This window comes from Podarcis muralis, chromosome 16 (genome assembly GCF_964188315.1).
Source record: "Podarcis muralis chromosome 16, rPodMur119.hap1.1, whole genome shotgun sequence".
NCBI classification, from domain to species: Eukaryota; Metazoa; Chordata; class Lepidosauria; order Squamata; family Lacertidae; genus Podarcis; species Podarcis muralis.
Window position 1 is genome coordinate 38434233 of NC_135670.1, and position 26323 is coordinate 38460555.

The 26323-nt window shown below is 42.7% G+C and overlaps 1 protein-coding gene across 12 annotated transcripts in view; it reads left to right on the top strand.

Moving 5' to 3' along the window:
• The window catches only part of PITPNM2 (phosphatidylinositol transfer protein membrane associated 2), a 231620-nt gene that overhangs the window by 88764 nt on the left and 116533 nt on the right, over positions 1 to 26323 (top strand). For all 12 annotated transcript variants that reach the window (XR_013391026.1, XR_013391025.1, XM_077920518.1 and 9 more), the window contains one exon: positions 20188 to 20364. Coding sequence is in view for 10 of the 12 variants with exons in the window: in XM_077920518.1 (XP_077776644.1) it covers positions 20287 to 20364 (78 nt within the window). In the remaining 2 variants the exon portion in view is untranslated. The remainder of the gene's footprint in view (positions 1 to 20187; positions 20365 to 26323) is intronic.

A 26323-nucleotide genomic window follows, 5' to 3' on the forward strand; every position in this document is an offset into this window, starting at 1 on the left:
ATTATTAATGTGGGGCCTGACTTATTTTGCAAGGGTCTTGGGGGTTGGAAACTGGCACAGTGGTTTCCTAATCCCAAGAAGAGCTGTAATCAAACTATAGTCTCCTTTCCCTCAAGTACTGAACCCCCCCCCCCCTTTTAGCATTAGCCAGCCAAAAATAACGCGCGCACACACACACACACACACACACACACACACCACAGCTGCCAATTTGTACCTAAACTGGAGTTTGAGGGTTTGATGTCTTAAGAATTCATGCTGACTTGCTTGGGTTACTAATGCTAAGCGACTGGCCTGGATTTCAAGTTAATTACATTTGATATCATGCTATGATTTGCAAGGAGCACACATCACAAATCTGTCTCTGGTGGAGGCTGCCTAGTTCTGGGGGAACAAGCCCAGCTCTTGCCAGGTCTGAATTTTAAACAAAAGATGGGCACCTAGACCTTTGCAACTGTTGTGTGATTGCTGAAGAAAGTGACAGAACTACATTTCCCTCTCATAACATTTAGTAATACTAATATAAATTGTGTATCAGGCTGTCACCTGAATGAAAAAAATCAATTTAATTGATTAAGCCTGCATACATTTACATATGATGAAAACAATAATTTTGAAGTGGGGGAAGCATACTTTGAGTTTGGAGGTGCTGGGTTTATCCCTTAGGTGGGAATGGCTCTTCTATGTGAGTAGGGAGGGTGGAGAAATTTGATTCTCGGCATTCAAAGGCAACCCTACCTAATTTGCACTTTGGAAAACAATAAATGAACTGAAACACAGCCATCCTTTGAAATTCTCACCTCTCTGAATTTTGCAGTGCAGTTCTCCAGCCAAGTAAGGTTTACAAAAATGCACATACTATGGTAAAATCTGCATAAAAATGCATATAGTAGTGAAAAAGCATACAAAAATGAAATGGCTTTGCAAATATGTGTATTTGGGACAAAATTGTGCTACCAAAATGTTTATATTTGGAAAAAATCACATTAAGTTGCTGATGAATTTTCATGAAGTATTTGTACTAATTTGCTTTTTGAAAGTGTGATGTCCAACTTAACCAGGATACCTTCAAATCTTTCCTTGAATTCTGTCTGGCCCAGGCTCAAAAGTAACCATCATCTCTGGGCAAAGAGGCAGGAAACCTTTTACAAAGTATGGCCCCCACCCACCCACTGCTGCCCATCCAACTGCTCCATTCACTTTTGTGTGGCTTATAGGCTCTGTTTTGGTGTCCTCAAATTGCCTCACTTTCCTGTGGTTCCCTAGTCCAGTAATAGGGCTGCTTTGCTTTGGGTGCAGTCATTTATTTGCATCTACAGTTTCTATATTTGGATTCTTTTCTCTCTCTGATTCGTCACTGTGCATGTGCCTTTCCCCTCCAGACAGTTTGTTTATGCAAAAAGAAAAGAAAAAAGGACTATACACAGCCAGTACTTCGCTAGATGTCCAGAATAGTTCTACCTTTGTGTTTCCTCATCATGCAAAGCTGAACTATTTTTTAAATTGGGATGGGGAAGTAGGAGAGTCCTTTAGTGAATACAAGTCTAATGGAGAGGGGAATGCTCTGCTTGTGTGTAAAAACCAGTTTTGTCAAAGGTGTAGGCAGCTCAGTGATGCATCATGGACAGTCCCTGCTTTTTAACACAACTCAGCTTTTTTTGTAGTCAATTATTAGTCATGTGGGTAAAATTAATCTGTTGGGTTGGCCTGCTTCATTCTGCTGCGACTCAGCCCTTCCCAGACCTTCAGGCTGAGCTCTCTCCCAGTCTCCAGCCTTCCTGTACCGAGGAAGTAGACCCTTCCGTGGCCATTTGCTTCTTCCAGCGACATTGCTCAGCACCAGGGTTTGGGGGGGCTCTTTGATGGCTCACGTTGAAAAAGCAGCCGCATTTTTTAAAACACTTGTGAATAATCCAACTATTAGGGCAGATGGTAAAGTCAAGGCAGCTACCTAAATGTGCTTTGAAAAAACTGCTTGCTGCTTGCTTCTGTATAAAGTGAATTTCCAGCATTCAAAGAGCTTTCTGCAAATTTATATTCCACTGGGAAGACAGATGATATTTTTGAAGAGACTTGAGAATGGTTTGGGAGTAAGAGAGATGTCGCTTCCCACTTCTGCACATATTCATCACCTTTGGTCAAACAAATTTTGCAGGTTTTTTCAAAGAAAGTATAAACCTACAATGCCTGTTTGTGCAATGCGTCAGTAGGATGAATATACACACTATGGGCAGAGATTTGTTTCAGCTCTCTAAAACACCTCCAGCCTATATAAATCATAGACTGCATCTGCACTATATAGCGCTCTCCCAAAGCATCCTGGGCAGTGTAGTTTGTTAAGGGTGCTGAGAGTTGCTAGGAGATTCCCTATTCTGCTCACTGAGCTATAGTTCCCAGAATTCCCTGGGAAGAGGGATTGACTATTAAACTATTCTGACTGTTAGTGGTATAATAGTGCTTTCAATATGAGGTGCACATGTGGCCATAGTGTCTTGTCCAGCCTTTGCATACCTGGTGATGTTCTGAACTATAATTTCCATCAGTCCCAGCCAGTAAGGAAAACTAAAAAATGGCAGACTGTGTCTCCTTTGTCCTTTTCACCACCATCACACATGCATACCTAGGTCCCATCATCCTTAGTGGGGTGAGGTGGGGTGTTGCCCCCCCCTTTCTTGGATCAGTTTTTACTAGTCAGAATATTCCGACTGCAGGACATGATTCATGTAAATCAGAGCTGACATGTCTTCCTTTAGGAATAAGCAAACTTGCTTCTAAACACAATACTTTCTCTTGTGTTTAGTTAAAGGCCGACTTTCTGCCTGCTTTTCAGTCTATGCTGTTGTTGATAGTCTGTCTGGAGAGTCAGATGGGAAAATACTTTTTGTTGAGACAACGCTGTTTTGCATCAGTCACCAGCCGTGGCTAGGCAGGGGGAAGAACCAGGCTGCAGTTGTGTGCTCAAGTCATTGCCACAGCTCTGTCAACAGTACCCTGCTAGGCATAGAGATCGTTTCGAGATAAATGAACGAAAGTCCCTCACAGCCAGCCAGCCAGCCGTTTTTGATTAAACCCCTCCCCTGCGCTCATCATTAATGGGGAACGAAACTAGTTGAGACCTTGTCAAACCTCTGAGGATGGTTTTGGATGTACCACCTTTCTTCATCCAGGCACGTTTTAAAGGATTTTTGGTTTGGCAGGGAGCCTGCAGAATTTCTATTACCTGCTAAGTCCGCTTGGTTTGTTATCCAGTGATTAATGGAGAGAGGCCTTTGGAAGAGGAGGTTTTCCCAAGGCTGCGTCCAGATCAATGTTCTCATTGCGTGTGGTTTTATTTATTTCTTTTTCACCTCTGTACTAATTTATAAGCCTATCCTTGTTCATCCTTCCTTCCACAAATAATCAAGCCACAAACCCCCAAACTATATTAAAAAATACAGGGATAATTAAATGACAAATGACAAGCAGCAGATAAAAACTCATTAAAAAGCACAGTTCACTAAAATTAACCAAATGCAGGTTGAAATAAAGAAGTCTTTAAAGTCTTCCTAAAAGCCTTCAAAGAGGAAGCCATATGTACTTGTCTGGGGAGGTTATTCCAGAGATGTGGAGCCACTACAGTAAAGGCCCTGTGCCTTGTTCTCTCTCATCTGGCGGCTCTCAATGATGGACCAGAGAGCAGGATCACAGATGCTGAACTTTAAGCTTGAGCAGGCTTGTATGGATGGAGGCAGATAACCTGGTCCTAAATGGTTTAGAGGTTTAAAGGCTAATATGAGCATCTTCAGTGAATGAAAGAAAGAAGGATGAGCTCACCCTAATGGGGAGGCGATGGTGCGTTGTGTAACTGTACTGATTCTTCATTACCTCTTCCTTGTTTCAGCTGAGCTTAGATGCACCAATTTCAGGTAGAACTATATGTTCCTAGAAAGATAGAGCTGCTCCTGCTCTGTGTCTCTGGTCACGTCCAGTCTGGCCCTGGAGCCATGCTGGTTCCTTAGCCATTTGCATGCCTGATAGGGCAACAGTGAAACTGTCTGAGACTTAAATAAAAAAATACAGGTTTCTGTGTGGGAGGGAAGCGCTGTTTCTTAATTTCGAGCAAGGCAGAAAACAAGCAGACACACCCTTGCAGATGCATGCTTTGACTTCTTTGCATCTATATTTTCAGATGAATGTGCCTTGTTTTGTACAGCAACCAGAAGGAGAGCGCCATGTTGTCTCAGTCCTCACAGTGCCTCTTGCCTTGCTTCACAGCCGGAACATATTCTGGAAGCCTATAAATTATTTAGAAGCTATTAGAGTCTGGATTTCATGTCAGTGCTGGTGTAGATAGTGATTTGCAGCAGTAGTGACACCAAATCATGGTTTACAAAACAAAGAAAGCGGGGGGGGGGGGAGAGAGAAAGAGAAAGAGAGAGAGAAGTTGAACACACCGTTGAAAAGGAAATGAGGAATCTGCAGGATCTGAAACCATATTGGAAACTGATTTGGAAGTCTGGTCTCAGTTGCTACGAGATGCTCCTTTTCGTTTTCACTTGATCATTTTTGAATGCTTTTATTCTCAATAGTTATTCTTGAGACAAACTGGGAGAAGTGTTGTGTAGTGAATGGATGTGGTGTTGCTAATCTGTTAATGTCAGGCATGAAGACACAGATATTAAACATTTAGACCACTGCAGCGAAATTGGGCCCTTGCATTGAAACACCAATTAAATTATGTGAGCATTCATTACCCTCAGTGATTTAATAATTGGAGCGTTCTCTTCCCCACATTTATTTTGCCTAGCTGAGAAATCAGTCTTGAAGGGTGCTGGGCAAAGCAAATTAAACAAACAAACAAACAAACAAACACCACCCTCTAAATCAGGGTTAGCCAACTCAGTGTCATCCAGATGTTTTGCAAATCCCAGCACCCCTGACCATTAGCCATGTTGGCTGGAGGGCACCACGTTGACTACTCCTGCTATAAACCTCCAGAAGCATATTTCTGAAGATTCTAATTCATACAAAGCCTTTCACGTGATACTGTTGACAGAAAGCTTTACCCAGTGAAGATTCAAAAGTTATTACAGGCTTGTACAGTGGTACCTCAGGTTACATACGCTTCAGGTTACAGTCTCCGCTAACCCAGAAATAGTACCTCAGGTTAAGAACTTTGCTTCAGGATGAGAACAGAAATAGTGCAGTGGTGGCGCAGCAGCAGCGGGGAGGCCCCATTAGCTAAAGTGGTGCTTCAGGTTAAGAACAGTTTCAGGTTAAGTACGGACCTCCGGAACGAATTAAGTACTTAACCTGAGGTACCACTGTAAACAGACACTTTCCTGGGTGAGTAAGAACTTCCTCAAGGTGACCACATAGGGATGAGAATTGATCCCTGTAAAACTGGTCTTTTACTGAAAACTTTGATCAGCCTGGGAATCTACAGAATTCTCTTATCTGTGTTACGTGCACATCCATTTTTCTTCTTAGTGCTTTTTCAGAGCAACCTCAGACAAAGGGAAATAATAGGTATAATAAGTAGTTACTTTGCACCTGTTGACAATTAAAAGGCTATTATTGGCTGCATAATGCTTTTCTGTCTTGCATCTCCAAGATAAAAGACAGGCAAAATATCCTTTCCCTATTATATATAGAGACAGAAGGGAAAACATACGTTATGGTATGTTCTTTCTTTTTTTAATTGTACACCATTTGCACTGTTGCAAGACATGTTTTTAGCAGAGTGCTATTGCTTCTTTTGGCTTTCTTGACTAAAAAAATAAACTCATCACGATAAGTTTTGCCACCAAACTGAAGTTTTTAGATGTGTTTGTTTGGGAGTAACAGCACAACAACATTTCCATGCCTATCATCTTGAAAAAATGGTAGCAGTGTCAATCAGTGTCCTCTTTACTTTACACGCTAAGCCAAACTTTGCCTTAACAAGACCACGCAAGCCGAGCTAAGTGTGTTGTCCGAACCAAGACCTGCGGTTAAGCTTTCTCCACAGTATGCATGAGCTATAGCCAAGGTTTGCTCATGGTAGGCTATGGTTCCTAGGTTGCTAAAAGGGTTTCTTTTTCTTTTTCAGAGAAAAATCATTACATTATGAAGGTTTCCTAAACAAAGCCATATACAGCATATACAGTTTCTCTATGTGGTGTTTTTGGGACATCAGAATAGTTTGGACAATAAGAGTTCATATAAAAAGAGAATGATATTAGTGAAGAAGAAGAGCAGAGAGCCACAAACATCTTTCTTCTTTTCAAAGACTGGGAAGTGTCAAGTGATAGCTTGACAGTCCTTTTCAAATGCCCACAATGGACACAGAACAGGTGGACCATGGAGGATGTTCAGCATTTTGGTGGTGTTCAGACTGATCGATTACCCAAATATAATGCATCAAAGTATACAGTTTTAACAAATATGTGGATTTCTGTGCAGACCATACCCCCAGTATATACATTTCTGTAGTTATTTGCTTGGCTGGCGAACTGCATTGCAAAATTCAGAGAAGGACAAATTTCAAAGGATGAATGTGTTTTGATTTGCATATTGTTTTGGAAAGTGCTGCCTCCCCAAAGATACCTTTGGCAGGTGTGTGGATGGTGGTGATGATGGGGAGAAACAATGGACGTAATAATGGGATTGGTGGGGGAAACCCCTAGACAGAACGTTTCCTGTTATTTCAGGAACAATTGATCTTGTTTAAAAGTCTACCAAAGGCCAACACCGAAGCCTCAGTTATAAATTGGCATTTCTGAGAAATTCATATATCTTTCCAGTTCTCCACAGCTGGCCCTTGAAAAATCTAATCTTCCAAGGATCAATTATTGTATAACAGTAATTTTGGCAATTATTTGATTGTCAGGCTCGCCATCTCATAGCTGCCAACGCACCCTCTTCAAAGATGTCCTTTTGAGTTTTTGCAGTGTCTATTTCCAGCAGATTCCTTCCCTGCTGCTTTGTTGTGGACTATTTTCAGCTCTCCCTACCTTCCTTCTTTTTCAATGTTGTTCACGTATATATTTAACCAGGTATTTTTAGCTTCATGTTTCAGAAGGGCGTGGGTCAGGAGTACGATAGAGAAAGAGAATGATGGAGAGAAAAGAGAAGAGGAAGGTGGAGACAGGGAAGTTCGAAGGGAAAGAATTAGGGCAGGTGAACAGATTCTGAGACCCTCCAGACTGTGTGGTTTTTTTAAAAAAAACATGGTGTATTCTGCAACATGTTCCTGACCCCTAACAGTGTGTTAGTATTGGATTTATAATGGACCACACATCATTCTGCTTTATTAGTTGTTCTGAGATGCTTCCCCAGTGTTACTGCATTACTGCCGCCTGGAGTGCTGTAACGAAACAAAAGCAGGACAAAAAAGCACCAACAACCCCAGCACATTTGCCATATGAAAAGTTACACAATTTCAGCAGGAAGCTGCGGAATGTGTGATTTTTCTAAACATTACTTGACTGGGGAACGCAGAGAAGTGAACAGTTTGAAGGATGGCTGCATTTTGGTTTGCATACTGTTTCCAAAAGTGCAGATTGGGTGCGTTTGTCATTAAACGTCAAGTGACTATGTCACAGGCAGCACAAAGGTTTGGATTGGCTATGCTACTAGTGCATCCCATTCCCGTTGTAGGAAAATGTGTGGACTTCTTTAAAGCAGCTATTCTGTGTGGAGATTAAATCTTATTTGATTATCCTCACTGCTCACCAACCCGATTCGTGACTGTGTCGCTTATATAAAGCAGGCTTGGAACACCCATCACTCGGTTTTTGTTTCATTTCTTTTCTCAGGCATGGAATAACTCTCTATGTTAATTTTCTAGTGGCTATTTAGCTGCAGCGTTTGCTGCCATTAAAGTTTTAAAATGCCAATGTGGAGCTGGGAACATTACACGGGGAGTGTGTGCGGCTGCCACATTTAATATGGCAGAAAAGGCCAAAATTCAATATTCTTTTTCCATTAATGTTGGTGGAAGAAATAAGAGCTCCTGTTTGTGGGTTTCAATTAAAAACTGGTTTTTAGGAATGTATTTCTTTTTCTCTTCTGCTGCAAGTAGGTATTTGACTGCCCTGTGACCTGTAGCGAGATTTAATAGCTGCAGCATGGCTGTATGGCATATGGCCCATGTCCATCCATCTGCTGTAATTGATGTCGGCCTCCTAATGAGCTCTTAAATTCAGCAGGTGACGTCAGACTTCATCTAACAGCACAAAAAAGATTAAGACCCATAAATGCATTTGCTTCTTTTAGTGTGCTCTTGAAGCAGTGATTCTTGTGTCTAACCAATTGCACTTTGTAGGTTTCGGTCTCTTCGTGTAGTTTTTTCCAGTGTTTTCTTCTGTTATTAGACCTCCCTGCAATTTCCTAATTCTGTGTGCAGGGGTTACTAATTGGAGGGAGAAAATGTTCCTGGATGGTGACGTTGGATTTACACAGATCGCTGTGAAACAGTGCAAAGCATCGGGCCCAAGTCAAATGGTGTTGTTCCCTTCTGTACCTTAATAGCCCAGAGTTTTTCCTCAGCTGGTTGCCTCGCCCTTTGCTGGCTTTCACTAAAATTCTTTGCAACTCGGATAAACATCTTCACATTTTCGATAGCAGATTCAGAGATCAGGGGCCACATACCACTACTGCATCTGTAATGCATTTCATCACTTCCTGTGAGTCAAACGAGGGTTTTTGTTTTTAATACAGAGTGAGTTTGTGGATCGAGGGCCCGACCCCCGCTATGTGAAATAAACACACAAGGACACATGATATAAGGTTGATGGGCAAGAAAAGGCCACAACTTTATTGATTACAGCAGTGAAAAGGTATTGGCTTAGGCATTGGATGACTATAGGAGGTGGGTTTAATCAACAGTAGGTGGAGCCTGTTGATGCTCATCCAACTATAGGCTCACCCCTGATGTCACCGAGGGTCGTGCCATGGCCTCCCGCCAAGCAGGCATCGGACGGAATACACGACCGCCAGATTCCTTTAACGGAATAACCCACGGTAGATAGCATAGGCGATGGCCACACCTAGCCCTTGACACACATGAATCCAATGCCTAACCTACCCACCAATACCACAAAAGTTGTGACGATTGCTACGAGGTAGGCGAAAAAACCAAAAAGCCTAATGCCAAATGGAAAAATTCCTACCAGGCCCCCCAGACAACCGGGGCGACCAACCTAAGGTCTATAGCAAGGCCAAAAAACCTAGACCCTGAGCTAAATGGGAGTGGAGGGTGGGTGACTCGCTGCAGGACGACGACGACTGAGGAGAAGGCGGAGCTGGAGCTGCAGCATTAAGCTGCTAAACACGCCCCCCGGAGACACCTGGTTGGCTGCCTCCAGTGGGCGTGGGCGCCAGCCAGGTGAGGAGGGGCGGGGGCTAAGGCCCCCAGCCAGGGGCGGAGCTCGGGCTCCCGCCCACAACCACTCCCCTCTCTTCCAGGGAGGAGAGTCTTTGCAGTAATGCAACACAATGCAAATGTAACAGCTCCAGCCTCCAACTGTTTTTCAAGCAGCAGCCCCTCAGGCTGTTCCATTCTAATTTCATAGCAGGGTTGACAATGAAACACACCATTCTACAGTGCAGGGCAGTGTGTATACTCCCTCTCTCTCTCGTGTGTGTGTGTGTGTGTGTGTGTGTGTGTGTGTGCATGCATTTCGGTGATTTGACTGGAGAACTGCATGACAGAGTTTGAAGAATTTTGAAAGACAATCGCCCTTTGGTTCATGCACTTGTTTTGTAAAGTGCAAATTTAGGAAGTTTGCCTTTGAATGTGAACTGAATTGAATTTATCCCCCATCACCAATACAGAAACACCTCTCGCCATCTGCAGAGCCTTATGTTAGGACCAACAATGCCACCAAGGGCACTCAAAAAGATTATATCAAGGCAGCACTAAAAATTCAGGTTGGCACCCCCACACATCATGATTCATAATATAGTGCCAGGTCAAAAATTATGAAACCAATATCACAATATGCACGTCAAACCAGTTTGGGGTGATATATTGATATATATCCCAGCCCTAAACATTCACCATCTTCCAATCTTTGAAAAGCAGAAAGCTGTTTGTGGCTCTCCGTTCTTCTTCTTCTTGATGAACTCTTGATTATCCAGACTACTCTGATGTCCCAACAGCAACATATACAGGCAACACATTAATGCGTGTTCAAATCACATGTGACTGCACACATACACACACATATCACTGCGAAGCTGGAAGTGGCACTTAAAGGGGCAAAAACAGCCCCCAAAAGAGCACGAAAACAGCAAAAATGGTGTGAAAACAGCGCCTAGCAATCCCACAAGTCATTGCAAGTGCAATCCCAGGAGCCTTTGAGGCCTGTTGAAAGTTGGAGTTTGAGCAAGGAAGTTTGGAGGGAGTCTGGTAAGTGCTGCTGGTTTTTAAAAGGGGTTTTCAAGCATTTGCAGGCTTTTTCAACGGTGTTTGCAATATATGCAATTTCACTTAAATGTGTGGTGCCTCGGAACGTAACCCCTACCTAAATGGGGAGTTGTTTGTTTTGCCTTGTTTAGGAAACCTTCATAATGTATTGTTTTTTCTCTATCAATTATTACACCATCTCTTCCAATAGTGCTGATAGTTGCGCTCCTTGTGTGCATGTAAGGGAAAGAGAAAGACTGTGAAATGCTTCATCCTCTCTTCCTGTACTTTCTCTTCTCCTGTACTAGAATCTGTTTGCTAAGTTTGAAAAAGTGGTTATAATCCTTGTGATTCATCAACTTGCTCCTTTGGAATTTGACTCTTCTGTCTGCTACAATCAATGAGCTTTCATAATAAAAATATTCAATATTAATTTGATTATTCAAAGGACTCCACATACATTAAGTCAGCAATCCTTAGAACAATATTTGAAGGGAGGCATTTTTCTGTGTTGCAGAGTGGGGACTGAAGTTGGGGGAGACTGGCTTGTCTAAGTTTACAGTGCAGCCCTGTGAGAGAGCCATAGCTTAGAGATATTGAGCACATGTTTGCATTCAAAAGAGACCAAGTTCATTCCCCAGGTAGGAGGAGCAAAGCTGCTACTAATAATGATCCCGAGCTAGCTGGACCAAGGGCCTGATTCTATCTACTGTATGAATTTGTGGCAGAGGTGAGAAATGAACCAGGGTCTTGTTGACTCATAGCATTCAGATGTGGAAGTTAGAACATAATGAGAAACAATGATTTAATGTTATGTGCACAGACCTCAGGCTTGTGCTGTCTCCCATCTTTTCCTCTGATGCCACCATAAGGAAGAGATCAAGCCTGTTTCACCATAGTTTATGAAGCTGGCTTGTTTCAATGCATAATAGCTAAGATGAACCAGAGCTTAGGGCTGCGACACAATGTTTAACTTTAGTTGACAGAAATGGGAAGTGAAATCTTCTATTCAATTTAACCGTAGTTAAAACTAACCACAGTTTATCCAGGTTCAGGCGCAATGCTTAACTGCTGTTATTCTAAACTAGAAAAAAATGGTTCTTGGCCAGAGGGGAGAAGAGGGTGTTGACATGTAAAGCTTGCAGCAGCTTATTCCTGGAACGATAAACCATCAAATGGTTTGTTGCCTGAATAAAGCTATTGTCATGAGTGCTAAAATATATGAATAAAGTGTTAAAATAGAACTAGGGATTGGGTAACATTTTAATGGAAACACTCTGCCCAAATTTTAATGGAAACACTCTGCCCAAATCAACAAGTGAACCATAACACAGCAATCCTTTGAGATTTGCACATCTCCAAATTTTGTACTGCGACTGTGTGCTTAAAAAATGCATATATTAGTGAAAATGTACAAAACTACATTATGTCAAGGAAAGTTGCTTGCTAAAATATGTATTAGGCAACATTGCATATATTAGGATAGATGTGAATGAAAATGCAAACAAATATTTGTGCCAACATTAAGGGGGAAATTGCAAATTGATGCAGAAATAGGGTAAATTGAACTTAAGGCTGGAAAAAAGAGCTATGTAGAGAAGCCAAAATGGACAGAAACAAAAATTGACAAATCCAGCTATTTGTATGGACAACATAGCATTATATACATATGTGTATTGAATATACAAGGCCGGTCTGTACATCTTGTGTGATAAAATGCAGTTCACCTCTTGTGCAGAGCAGCTCAGCAAAAGGGTTGGTGAATGTTATGATTTTGCTGTCTGCTTGAGATTGCAGAATCAGGGAGGTTGTCAAAATCTTGGCAGATTGCAGCTGGTCACTGATGGGCTGCATTTGACTTGGTAGATAACAACTTGTGCAGGCCTGGCTTGAATCAAGGTTAATCCCTGGCCACTTTAAGTGAAGTGTCTCTGTCTACAAGGGTGACTTTCATACCTGGTGTGGTCTTTTGTGTCAGACTTGGGAATGTTGGTGCCCGATTGTGCTGATTCACGTAATTGAACGCTGGGCATAGCCAAGATCTATAAATTACTAATTTGACAGTAATGGAAGTATTTGGAAGTCCTAGTTGTCCTATTGGCAGCTTTCCTATTAATGTATATTACTTAGGGTTTATTGTTGAGTACTGTTGTTTCCAGATTTTATTTCGCCTTAATCATTTGTGTGATGCTATTTTGAGAGAAATCGATGATTTCATGAGTTATGAACACTAATGTAGCTAACAGACTTAGGCCCTCTGAGGTATTGTTTTTCCACAGGTCATCTGCACTGATAATTTAAAGGATTATTTCACTTAATGTAGCATTATGTTCCCCTTAAAAATGCCTGCCCTCATAACACACTACTTCATTTACTCAGAGTAAAGGAAATTTACTTACAAGACCCTACGTCTCTATGACAGTCCCTTTAATGAGTAGCTTCCCTCTGCCCATTACTTTTAGAGGGGATTATGCCTCTTTAGTTAGTGGCTTCCTGTTTACTTTTGTGATTGTGGCATTCATGAATTGGCCTTTAATTTGTCAGTTCCTGCTCCCTGTGAGAGTTGTTGGTGGCAGGGATTTTAGTCTTAGTTTCTTGCAGCCAGAGCAATTTCTCATTAATTTTATCTTTTAAGATAGTAATTGCAAAATGAAGACGGACGCTCCTGAATTTCTATGGGGAATATAGTATTATATTAAGTGTGATATGCAACCACTGTCTTAATTCTGTTACCAGCTGATTGTGGAAAAGCAACTCCTGAGCTTGGGTAAGGTGTGGTGAGGAAGCAGCTGCAAACAACTCGTTCCAGGGCAGGCTTCCTCAACCTCGGCCCTCCAGACGTTTTGAGACTATAGCTCCTCTATCATCCCTGACCACTAGTCCTACTAGCTAGAGATGATGGGAAATGTAGTCCAACAACACCTGGGGACCCAAGTTTGAGAAACATTGATAAAGCCTTATGATCAGTATGAGGAGAAGTTAATTGAATTGAATTGCTGTAGATTGCTGCAATCGGCTGCCTGTTTTGGTGCAAATTTCTTTTCAATTTTTTTAGCACCCTTTCTACCAAAGCTAATACAGAACCCCACTTCTCTTGCTTTCACAACTTGTGCTCATTGCAGGGTTTCCCCCCTCTAAGTCAAAAGCTTAGCCTTTTTTTGCTGTTGAAAATGGGTACAATAGAAGCTGTTGGACTAGTTCATGAGTAATGGCAAGCCATGGTTTGACTGACCTTGAGCTTGTGTGTTCCCCTCTTCCCCTTGTGTGTTTCGATTCTCTCCCTGATCTCCAAACCACGGTTTGCTGTTATATTCCAACTCACCAAACTATGCTAGCCCTCCAAAGCAGAAGTGGAAGTTGTGGTTTGGAGGATCAGTGCAAACTGTAGTTTGCTGATTGAGATGGGATTGCAAGCTGTGGTTTGTACAAACCTAGGAGTCAGAAAGGGAATTGAGGCAGAAATAGAGAAGATGTGTGAATTTAAGACCCAACAGCCAAATAAGGCCATGGTCAGGCTGAAACCATGTTTTGCCTGCATTAGAGTTTTGAAAGTGATGTGATGGAGGTGAGTACATGTGGTTCTTTTGTCTCAGTCTTGTCTGTAGTTGCACAGGAGATTAAGTTTTTTAAAACACTACAAAAAAACCTAGCCCAACCTGATGTGGTGCCGGGCAGAAGATAGATCTTGATGATTTGCAGCAAGGGTTTCTGGATCCCAATTGTTTAACAGCAACATATATATTTTTCTAAATTAGGATGTTGGAATCCCTGGCCTGCTGCAACTCAGTTGTAGATCTGTGCTTTTTGTGTGCATCCCGTTAACTCAGGAGGGCAATAGACTCTGCCTCCTGGGCCTTTGTTGCACTTCCCCTTGGCTGGTGGGTCTCAGGATCACAATGAGAAAACAAAGTACCCGGTAGATTTCACAAGCCTGACATTCTGCTATTGTCTGTGATTGTGAGTTGAGCAGCACACCCTATCAACGTGCACCATAAACATTCTGGAAAAAACCCTTCTAATATTAGCCTGACCTTTGAATTACACAGGTGAGAGAATTATATATAGAGCTTTTATTTTCCCCCTTCAGTGCTTCCCACTCTCAGCTTGGCCTTTTGGTCTTACATTTAAGACTTTGTTAGTACCTTTTATGATCGTTAACTTCTTATTCTCTAATTATAGGATTTCATTCCAAGCTTCCCGCAAGCTTTCTTTTACAGCCCCTAAAGGGGCTCCGTTTATACAGACCCTAAATGGTAGGGGGTTTAATGCCTGTTTTCATTCTGAAGCACAATTTAGCACTTTGGTTCACCTTGTCTGTCTGAGAAATTTCCTGTGTCACTTCATTATAAGTGTAATATTTTTCCTGCCCCAGTCCCATGGTTCCTGTGGCTTTTATTGCTTTTAAGTTGATGGCCTATTGTTCTTTCCTCCACTTTTTTTTAATGCCCTTTAAAAGTCCAAATGCCCCCCTGCCCCCAAAAGAAACATGTTTGAATTGCTTCCAAAGTAGGATGAGACTAAGTAAATCTTCAGAAATAAACATATTTTCTAAGGGCTGTAAACTATTTCCTCCCCTGTTTGGGCTTGTGGGCCCACGATGTGTGAGGAATTTGATTCATGCCCATTTTGCATACAAATATTATTGGTATGTTTGAGAATATTAATTAAGAGCATCTTAATGAGATTATCCTTACCCTGTTCTGGAATGTTCTCTTGGTGGATTAGCCTGTCAAATAAATTATGTGGGTCAGCATGGAAGGTTATAAACATATTCTGACATGTATTTTTCCTGTTATTTTTAGGATTTTTATTGCTTAATTGTATGCATATTTTTTGTGATGATTGTAGTTTTTTTATAGTTTTGATATGGTCTGTGGACTAATTCTGTTCTATTCCTGGAGGTTTAGTCTGTCAGAGAAATTCTGTGGGGGAAGGAAGTGGGGGATGAGTTGCTTTGAGAGACCTCCTTTCCTGGCGGGTCGGCCGCACCAGGGAAATTTCCTCTGGGATTTCTGATGGGAGGTAGAACAGCAATTTAAAAGCAGTAAAAAGGCACGAAACAAGGTCTTGAAAACAAGAGGGGAAGAGTTGTTTATCATGCAGTGCTAGACAGCTAATTTATTTAGAGCTTCTGAGGGAGACAAGATAGGCTTGTTTTATTACCACTTTAATGAAAAAGACTTGGAGCCAGTGTTACGGTTGCCACGGGGATGCCACTAAAAATGGCGTCCCCCTGGTGAGCAAACTCGTCCAGCGGTGACATTGGTCAAGTCCTCCCCACACACTCCTCTTCAGTTTTGATACCCCACAGTGGAGACAGCACACCTGATTATTTGCAACTATTACCACAGAGTTGGTTTGGGCGGCCTCCATGGAGCAACGATAATACATACTCCAGCCCTCGGAGTGTTTATAATACTGGAAGAAGATCCTTACTGATTATCCTGTTATGTTTAATTCTATTGTTGGCTTTTACTGTGTTTTAGCGGACTTTCATTTTTTTCTGCGAGTCAGTTTGAGAGCTTTTGTGGGGACCAAAAACGTGCTCTGTAAACAAACAAACAAACAAAAACCTAAAACCTTAGCCCTCAGCTCTTCAAGTACGAAAAACTGAGGTGGGAAAAAAGTTTTGCTTTGCTTTACGCTCTCATCTCAAAAATGGCCAAGGGCCTGCACACTTCCCTATGTACACCATTTTCCACTTGACCTTGTTTTCTTTTCTTGTTTTTTTTAAAGTGTGGGAGTGACCACATAGTGACTTCCCCCCTTCCAGTTTCCATGCCATAAATACTTTTGGTGGATTTGGCAGCGGGATGTATTGGTTTATCTTTATGTGAACTGTTTGCTCCTTTCCTGGGCAGCCAATTCTGGGGGTGGTGGAACTACCATTAGATCCCCCTGCGCAGCAAGGAAAGCCCAGGAAGGTCAGTAAGGACGGAGGTGTTATCTCTATCTATCTATCATCTATCTATCTATCTATCTATCTATCTATCTATCTATCATCTATCTATCTATCTATCTATCTATCTATCTATCTATCTATCATCTATCTATATCTATCATCTATCTATTTAATCTGTCAATAACCAGTAGAGAAGAAGGAAGGAGGAGGTCCTCCAGATACTTCAACTGGGTAATTTCCTCTGACTTCCTGCTCAGAATCCAGGCCCTGTGTTCCTATGAAGCAGTGGCGTAGCGTGGGGGGTGCAGGGGGGGCCGGCCGCACCGGGCGCAACATCTGGGGTTAGGGCAAATCCACAGGTTAGGGGGCGCAAATCCATGGGTTAGGGGGCGCAAATCCACGAGTTAGGGGGCGCAAATTACTTGCCTTGCCCCGGGTGCTGACAACCCATGCTACGCCACTGCTATGAAGCACCGGGAGCTGTCAGCAAGTGCTGGTTTCTTCTGTGAGCTGCAAGTACTTAGCACTTGGCAAAGGTGCTGAAACAAATGGAGGCAGGGAAGAGGGTGGGGGGAAGGAGAGGCAAACACTTTTCTCCCAAGATGATGCGCTCCATTACTGACTTGTCACTTTGAGTGGGATTGTAGCCTTCTGAGGCTAATGCGATTAACCGTGAAGGCTGGTGTGTAACAATCTGATCTTTGCCTATTTCATGGCTGCTACTGTGACATGGAAAGTTGTGAGGGAACTGTACTTGGGAACAGATCAAATGGCATAGGACGAAAGCACAGGGCTATACTGAGACTTTTGTTTATGCAGTTACATCATGTACATCTAGCGCCCTAACGGAGGGCCCCTCCAGGCATCCTTTTCATTGTTTGTTCATGATTATTTCTTCTCACGATCCTTTCAACATTGTTTGCAAAGGTTGGGGTTGGACGCACTGTTTTGTTTTCAATCAGTGCATGCCCTATAGCTTCTGGCTGAAATCCTGTAACTTATCATACCACAAATGTTTGAGAGGATGGGTTCCTTCTCCCACTTTTCTTAAGTCCTTAAGCACATTCCCCTGTCCTGCAGATTATATAGGCAAGCCCAACAGCATTTGATTAATCCACTAATGGCAAATCTACCAGCTAAATCTGCTCAATTCTATGCCAAGTTTCTACTAGACAATAAGATTCAAGTTGTGATTTTGCCCGTTGCCAAGTGTCTGTCTGAGGTGGTCAGGATCAATTTGTATTAGACAAAAGTCAGAAACAAGCATAGTCTTATGATCTGTCCTAGTAGTTTGTGTGCTTTTAATGTATTTTAAATGCACTGAATTTCGTACAGTTGGTCCTTGGAATGCAATAAAGAATTGTTTTTGGTAATGAATAGTCAGGTGGATTGTAGATGTTGCAGTGTAATATGAAAACAGACATGTGTGGAATTTGATTCACTTTGTGACTTCCCAAAAGCTGAAGCTGTTGCTTTGCACAACTTGGCTTACCCTTCATTCCTCAAACAGGTGACCTCCATAAGAGAGAGGATGCCATTATCAAGTATAACACTTTGATAAAAGCTTTCAGGGATTTAATTTTTTAAAAAGCCTTTTCACACCATCTACCAAGAGGAGATGCACAGAAAACCCTTTACAGCTAAGCCTGTGAAGTTCAGTGAGGCGATTGATCATTGATCATTGTTTTGGTGGTGCACCAAGGAACCTCTGCAGTGACCAACCATGGCTTTGGGTAAGCTGGCTTATGGCAGTGGTTTTCAAACTTTCTGCCATTGTGAGACCCTTTTAAAATCAAATATAATCAGCATTTGCTGCTGTTGTTTTCAGTCCTCAAACTAAACTTGTTGTTGTTTAGTCGTTTAGTCGTGTCCGACTCTTCGTGACCCCATGGACCAGAGCACGCCAGGCATTGTTAAACTAAACTTAACAATATGTAATTGACGATTCCCCCTCCCCATTTGCACTGACATGAATGGTGCAGAATAATGCAATTAATTACATAGCATTATGCCACAGCAGACAATTATGCGACATTATGCGAAACAAACAATGCTGTTTTTGTTGGAAGATGCCCTGCAGTGGAATAGAAACAGTGCTCTGCATGTGATGAATATGGGGCAGAATGGAAATCCATTTCTACATATGTTTCAAGTGGAATACTAACCAAACCTATTGGGTCTCTTCCTCACCCCTCATGAACTGAGGATGTACGCTGCAAAATTTCAGCATTAATCTACAGGTGTGCATTGCAGGGAAAGATTGATGGTGGTGGGTGAGTTACTTTATTGGAAAAGCTTGACCACCACTACTGAGTCTCACAGATTCCAGGGAATCCTGGGGTTGCCTGCTACTAACTCCCGTCGCTTGGTCCCAGCGCTCCCGTCGCTTGGTCCCAGCGCCTGCCAACCTAGCAGTTCGAAAGCACCCCCGGGTGCAAGTAGATAAATAGGGACCGCTTACTAGCGGGAAGGTAAACAGCGTTCCGTGTGCTGCGCTGGCTCGCCAGATGCAGCTTGTCACGCTGGCCACGTGACCCGGAAGTGTCTGCGGACAGCGCTGGCTCCCAGCCTCTAGAGTGAGATGAGCGCACAACCCTAGAGTCTGTCAAGACTGGCCCGTACGGGAAGGGGTACCTTTACCTTTTAACTTCCCTCCAGGTTACCCCAAACTCCATGCCTTTTTACATGAGTGTTGGACAGAAGAAAGCACTCAGAAGTTGCTTAGTACTGATGGCCACATTGCTCTAATTCTTTCAGGTTGTGTATGGGTCTCTGTACAGTGGTACCTCTGGTTACGTACTTAATCCGTTCTTAACCTGAAACTGTTCCTAACCTGAGGTACCACTTTAGCTAATGGGGCCTCCTGCTGCCGCCGCACCGCCACCGCACGATTTCTGTTCTCATCCTGAAGCAAAGTTCTTAACCCGAAGTACTATTTCTGGGTTAGCGGAGTCTGTAACCTGAAGCGTATGTAACCTGAGGTACCACTGTATACGATATGCTGGAAGAGAGTGAACCCAAGCAAAACTAATCTAGATTATACACATTTGCATGCTTCTGCTTCAGCTGTCCAAGGGGAGGAAGAAGGAACTATGAATAAAAGTACTGCTTAGTTCTTCTCCTTTTCTCACCAGCAGCTTCTACACGTTTTGAGATTCATATCCGTAAGGACTAGAAACTTGCAGAGGAAAGCTAAAAATTTGAGAATTTGATATTTTCCCCACACAGACATTTTATGGATTGGCCTGCCCAGGACAGGGCCAGACTCTAAATACATAGAGCCCCCTTTAATGGTGTGCGGTGGTTTCCTTCCCTCTATTTTGACTTCTCAACAACATTATGAAGTGGGTTAGGCTGAGAGTAAGGGACCAGTAAGCTTCATGGGTGAGTGGGTCTACCAAGACCTAGTCCAACATCTTAACCTGTGAGTAGCCAATATTGTGTCTTCCAAATGTTGCTGAACTACATCTCCCAGCATCCCCATCCATTGGTTATGTTGACTGGGACTGATGGGAGTTAGTGTCTAAGAAGCACTGAACAGGCTATCCCTGTTCTAACATTTTACACCACACTGGCTCTCACTGTGCACTTCTCTCCCCGCAACACAAATTTACTTTCCTGCATTGTGACTAAGGACTGATGAGGTCTGATCTTGTGTGTGTGTGTGTGTGTGTGTGTGTGTGTGTGTGTGTGTCTCCCTACTTTGGGAAACACGTAATTTGAAATTTATCTCAGATCTCTGTCAGTGTTGTGTAATGGTTCTAGCCCTGTGATTTATTAGGAAATAAATCTGTTGTTTTGGGCTGCATTCCAAAGTGTAATTCAGGAAGTACTTACCCTTTGATTAATGACAAGTTTTTTAAAAAATTCATTCACAAAATTAAATGCACCTCTCTTTCTGTTTTCATTTCAGGGGGCATCGATGCATGAGCTTACTGTTATGTAAGCAGCCTCCAGGACGCACCTCTGGCTTGCATTTCTGACCAGACCAAAGGGCTGCTTGGATTTCAAGATGCTTATAAAAGAGTATCGCATTCCACTTCCGATGAGTGTGGATGAATATAGGATTGCCCAGCTGTACATGATACAGGTTGGTTCACACAATTGTTGACATGCTGTCCCAGAATAACAGATTGTATGGTAAAACCATAAATGGCGTAAATTTTCTTTGATCCAGTGTGTAATCAGAGGAATGCCAGCTTCTGAGGTACGCAGAAATCTCTCTTATCTCTTGGCGAGGGTGATTAACTGAGTGCATAAATTGATGAATGACTTTAAAAATAACCCATGAAAGTGGCATGTTTAGCACACAGTTTCTCATGGAGTCTTGTTCGTTTTTGCGTGGCTTCACCCAAATATGCTTTTTTTAAAAAAATCTCTTCCCAGTTTCTATAAGATGTTTAAATATGTTTTGAAATGTTTAAATGCTGCTAAGCAGGGAGAAAGTGATGCTACAGAGAGGAAGCTATGGAAAAAATAACGGGAGGCTCACAAACTTGTAAAGCGAGAAGGTGGGGAGAGGGACAGACTCAGTAGCTTGTGTGGGTAGGGATAGATCAATCAGTTTATTTCCATCCTGTGTCATTTCCTCCTATATAAAAACTGGTCTGTGCCATCCCAGATATGTATATATTAAAAAATAATAGAACAGAATCATAGAGTTGGACGTGACCCTGAGGGTCATCTAGTCCAACCCCCTGCAATGCAGGAATATGCAGCTCTCCCTTACAGGGATCAGACCTGCAACTTTGGTGTTAACAGCACCACATAGTTCTACAAAAATTTAAAATCACCTCACACTGGTGAGGTGTCCAAGGACTACCCTCCTTCTTTTCTAACATTTAGCACCTGCTTGGATTTGCTGGTAACTTCACTGTGTCCATGCAGTCAAGAAATATTTTTAAATGGTCCCATGAAGTGGTTTGTTTCCAGACAGTGCTTGTTATGATCCTTTATGGCTTAGATCTAAGCTATCGGAAAGACTGTATTCCCTCGTTCTCAGACTTTGAAATCTTTGGGAGAGGCCCTTCTATTGGCCCCGTCACCCTCACAGGCACACTTGGTGGGGACACAAGAGAGGGCCTTCTTAGTGTTTGCTCTCAGACTTTCAAACTCCCGCCCTAGAGAAGTTAGACTGGTTCCCTCCTTGCTGTCTTTCAGCTGGCAGGCTTTTCAAGATGGACTGCTGTTAATGAGGGGCCTGGTGCTGTGAGTGAGTGAATGAGTGAGTGTAAATCATTGTTCCCTCCCATATTTTTAACTGTCCTTTTATCTGTAAGTTGCCTTGAGTCCCTGTCAGGGAGAAAGGTGGGGTATAAATAAATATAGAAAAATAGTAACGGTTATAATGTGCAGTCCCTTCCTGAGGAGAAAAAGTTGGCTGCCCCCCTCTGCCTGTAGGGACAAAAAATTTTTCCATGCAATGTCCTTGCAAACATCATTTTGGTGGTTGGATTTGACTGGCTTGCAGCATGCCAGTTGGCTAATAGCTATGCACATGTTGTTATAGACCTTTGTAAGTCTAATCCTAGCCTTAGGCATACTTAAGGCTTGTTTGCACAATTAAAATTTAGAGGTTATTCTCCTGAGGTAGCGCCTTCTGCCGACACAAACCACTAATTCTGGGGTGTTCCAGTTACACAGCCTTTCTGATTACCTTGCGTTATTTAGTTGCCTGTCTTTCTTCATGCAATTATGAGAATTCCACCCACACAAATTTCAACTGCCAGTGTTCACATGAGCCTTAATTTGGGCTTGGAGAGAAACAAGGCCAGAGCCTCCTGATATTTCCCTGAAGTGGACTGCAGTCCACAAAATGTTATGCTACAGTGAAATTTATTGGTCTTTAAGGTGCCACAAGGCTTTTTAGCTTTGTTTGCTGCAGCAGACTCACACACTACTGGAAATCCGCTTACCTTTCTTGAGATGTGGCTGTATTGCGGCCGGTGACACCTCTCTCCCAATGCATCCCAATGTGGCTGCCTGCCAGACGATCCTGGCCGTTAGGGTGCCAGAAAGGTTCGCACATGGCAGGAGGTTTGAATGTAGCCTGCCTGCCAAAGTGGCCAATGGCAGGCAGGCTTAGGGGTGGGCATTCCTGGAGGGGCGGAACTGACTGAGCTGCAGGCTTCACTCAGGTCCACTCTTCGGGTATTTAAACAGGTCTGCCTTGGCACACAGATTGTCATTGGATCTTCCGCCCACCCTCCCTTTGTATTCTGCTCTCTATATTTGTCAATTTGTGTATGTTTTTGACCTTGCTGTGGACTAAGTTAGTTGCTGTATTCAGGGCTGGGTAGGAATTTCCCCCTCAGAGTAATAGGCACTTTTGTGGGTTTAGCCTACCTCATCACAGTTGTCACAGCTGTGGGCAATTTAGGCATTGGGTAAGCCTTAGTCATGGTTGGAGGGGAGGTTACTAGCCTCTGCCTGCTGCTCCAAGAGAAGCGGTGTCCCGTTAAAGGGATCCTGGAGGAGGTGCTTCTGTCCAGATACCCAGGTAGTGGTTAAGGCAGTAGTCCTAATAACCTCAAGGTGGTGATCAAGGGGCTGGGTCCGGTACTTCTCATGTGGGGAGAAGCAGCCCTTGAAGTATTGGCATCCTGAGCTCCATAAGTTGTTTTCGGTCAAAACCAGCACTTTGAATTTAGCCTAGAAACTAATTGATAGCCAGTGCAGTCATTTTAGAATTAGTGTTATATGCTCAGACGGTTCTGCCCCAATCCATAATCTGGCTGCTGAATTCTGCACCTGCAGAAGTTTCTGAAACATTTTCAAAGTTGCACTATGTATAACACATTACAGCAGTCCAGCCTAGACAATACCAGAGCATAGACTTTTAGACTGTCTCTTTCCCTATAGGGCAGACTTCCTCAACCTCGGCCCTCCAGATGTTTTTTGGCCTACAACTCCCATGATCCCTAGCTAGCAGGACCAGTGGTCAGGGATGATGGGAATTGTAGTCTCAAAACATGTGGAGGACTGAGGTTGAGGAAGCCAGCTGAGCCACCAGGCAAAGCTTATGGAAGGCACTCTGCTACTGAGGCCACTTGAGCCTTAGTGACAATAATGGATCCAGAGGTATTCCTAAGCTATGTACCTTCTCCTTCAGAAGGAGTGTAACGCCATCCATAGTAGTCCACATCTGCACCATCTGGTCTAGGAAACGACCCACTAACAGTGTCTCAGTCATTTCTGAATTAGGCTTCAGTTTATTGGCTCTCATGCATTCCATAACCAAGGCAAAACATCAATCTAGCACATCCACTGACACACTTGCACATGTAAAGAAGTGTCACCAGCATTTTTGCTGACAGCGTACTCAAAAACTGCTAATGATTCCACTCATAGATAGATATAAACAGCATGGGAGATAGTAATGAATCCTGTGAGACCCCACATTGAAGGCACATGGGGCTAGGCACAAGCCCTGTTATCTGAAAATGACTGGAACTACCACAAAGCAGTTCTGTCCACCCTAACTCAGACAGCCATTCCAGAAGAAAACCATGGTCAATGGTACTGAAAGCTGCTGAGAGATCAAGGAGAATTAGAAAGGGCAAATACACACCCTGCCTCTCTCCCAACAGAGATCATCATACAGGGTGACCAAGGCGGCTTCCATGCCCAAACTGGTTCGAAACCCCGACAGAAATGGATCTAAAAAACAGTTGTCCAAGCAGGGGAGATTAGCAGCTGGCTGGTAATTACTTAGATTTTCTGAATCCAGGAAGGATTTCTTAAGGAGTGGTCTTACCACTGCCTCTTTTAAGCTGGAAGGAGCCACCGCCTTGCATTAATCACCTCCCTGGCTCAGCTGGCTGTCCCCTCTGTGCTAGTTTTGTCAGCCCTGAGGTTCAAAGGTCAAGAGCACCGGTGGTTCCCCAGACCAAACCAAACACCTTTTCCATGCCTTCAAGCCTTACTAACTCATCTAACACAGCAGGACTAGACAGTGCTTTGGACACCTCTTGAAACCATCTGCTAGAGTAGTAGAGACAAGGTCAGGGGATGTAAGCAATTTTTTCTTCAAAATGCTTTGTTAACCAAGTTCCTTGGGGCCTTTCCCTTGAAGTACTTCATGGTAATGTGTGCTTGGATTTTATCTGAACAGCGCTGGAAGCCAAGAGAAATACCGTAATGTTCCTGTGCTGCTTCTGGTTTAAATTTAAAATAGTATGTTGTAAGTGCACAATGGGTGGAGGGCCATAAAGAAGTATGGAATTGGTCCTCTGTTCTGTATCACTTTGCTGTTTCTGTTCTAGAGGGTGTGTGCAATGAATCATCTTGTGTCTCTCACTTTCATGCATCGTTTCTCCTCCTGGAATCCCCTGCTGAGGTTTCAAGTGCCCAAAAGCTGAGCCTGGATTAATTGTAACCTGTGAAGTGCTTGTCACTGCCCTCCCCCACCACTCCCCAATTCTTTTCCCCTAGAGCTTTCATCACCTTGGCTGCCTGTTGTCCTGGTGTTTTGGCATTCTGCAATGAACACATAACAGCTTCCATCAATTAGAATTAATTTTACATTACAGCAGTGGACTTAATGTACCCTGGATTTGCTTGCAGATCAGCAGATGTGAACTTGACTTTGTTGTCTTTATTAGATTTTAGACTCCATCAATACCAGCGTTTTCCCATCAGGTGCCTTCTTAGTACAAATGCAGTGTTGGAGAATTCGGTTTGGTAGCATTTTCACCCTCATTTTCAGTGGAGCATTATGGGCACTTGTTTGTGGTTTATTGTTTTCTTAACTTATAAGCCACACTTGGAAACTGAATTTGAACTTTAAGACAGTTTATAATTTAAAACAGTATTAAATATCAGAATAGTTAAAATACTAAAATTACTAAATAAAACAATAAATTAAAAAAATAGAACCAGTAACAGAGAGAAATATTTAAATTAACCAAGAGCTTTTAAAAGAAGAGTGAGTCTCCCCTACTGCCACACTGCTGATGCTTTAGAATGGTAAAAAGGAGTAGTTTATAATGCAATTGTATGTGTGATTCCCTTTTCATCATTTATTTTCGTGGGAAGAAAGGGGATGCCTTCGTCAGGAAGCAGGAATAGCCTTTGTTTCATCCAAGGTGGTTGGGCACACAATGCCGTTTCTTCATCCCTTCCTCTTTCCCTCCAGTTGAAGGCAGCCATTTGGGTACAAACCATTTCTAATGCTGTCACTCAGAGATGTGAGAACAGAGTGATTCTGCCTATCTGCAAATGTCAGCTTTCAAACAGCAACAGGAAGTGCAGGGGTGCATGTTGTTAGTCTTGCCTTTTCTTCTCTTTTCTGTCTTTATGATCACTTTATCATGGCAGTCATTGTAGCTGCTATGAATCTAAGAATCTTTTTTTATTTTTGTGGGTTTTTTTATTTTTTTCGTTTTCACATTTTACAAATATTTTAACAAAACAAGAAAAAACCACAAAAGCCTGCATTTCTTTCGACTTCCCTCCCCTCCTTTCTGCGGTTACTTAGTTTGTATCTTTTTATTACAGCATATCCAATTCAAAGCTGTTTACTATTTCCCGCTTACGTTCTCATTTAATTAATTCTTACTGCATGAGTTTATGTCAATCCTGCTAATGTTTTAAGATATTTACAACATATCTTCAGATAATCAATAAATTTCCCCCATTAGATTTTTGTGGGTTCTTGGCAAGGAGGCCTTAACTGTGTTGGGGAGATAGTGGTGGAAGCAGTATGTGTGCCCAGCCTTCATTGTTCCTGGCAACTGTATGGATTGGCACAGGTGCGCTGCTTGAAGCATCGTCTGTGTGTTTGCCACAGAGACCGGGCATATTTAAACAGTATTATCACATGCCTTCAGTAGAAGCCATGTGGAGGTACCCACGAAGAAACATAGGATAGTTGCCTCTCTGGAGTGGGTGTCTTCAAGCCCTCTCTACATTTGGCCAATTACTCTTTTCCCTTTGCCTCTTTTAGAATCAACCTTTTAGGACATTGTACCCAAATTTTGCATGATAGTTCTTGATATTAAGGAGCAGGGTTTTCTCTCTCTTTGATACAGTTGGATGCAATTTTGAAT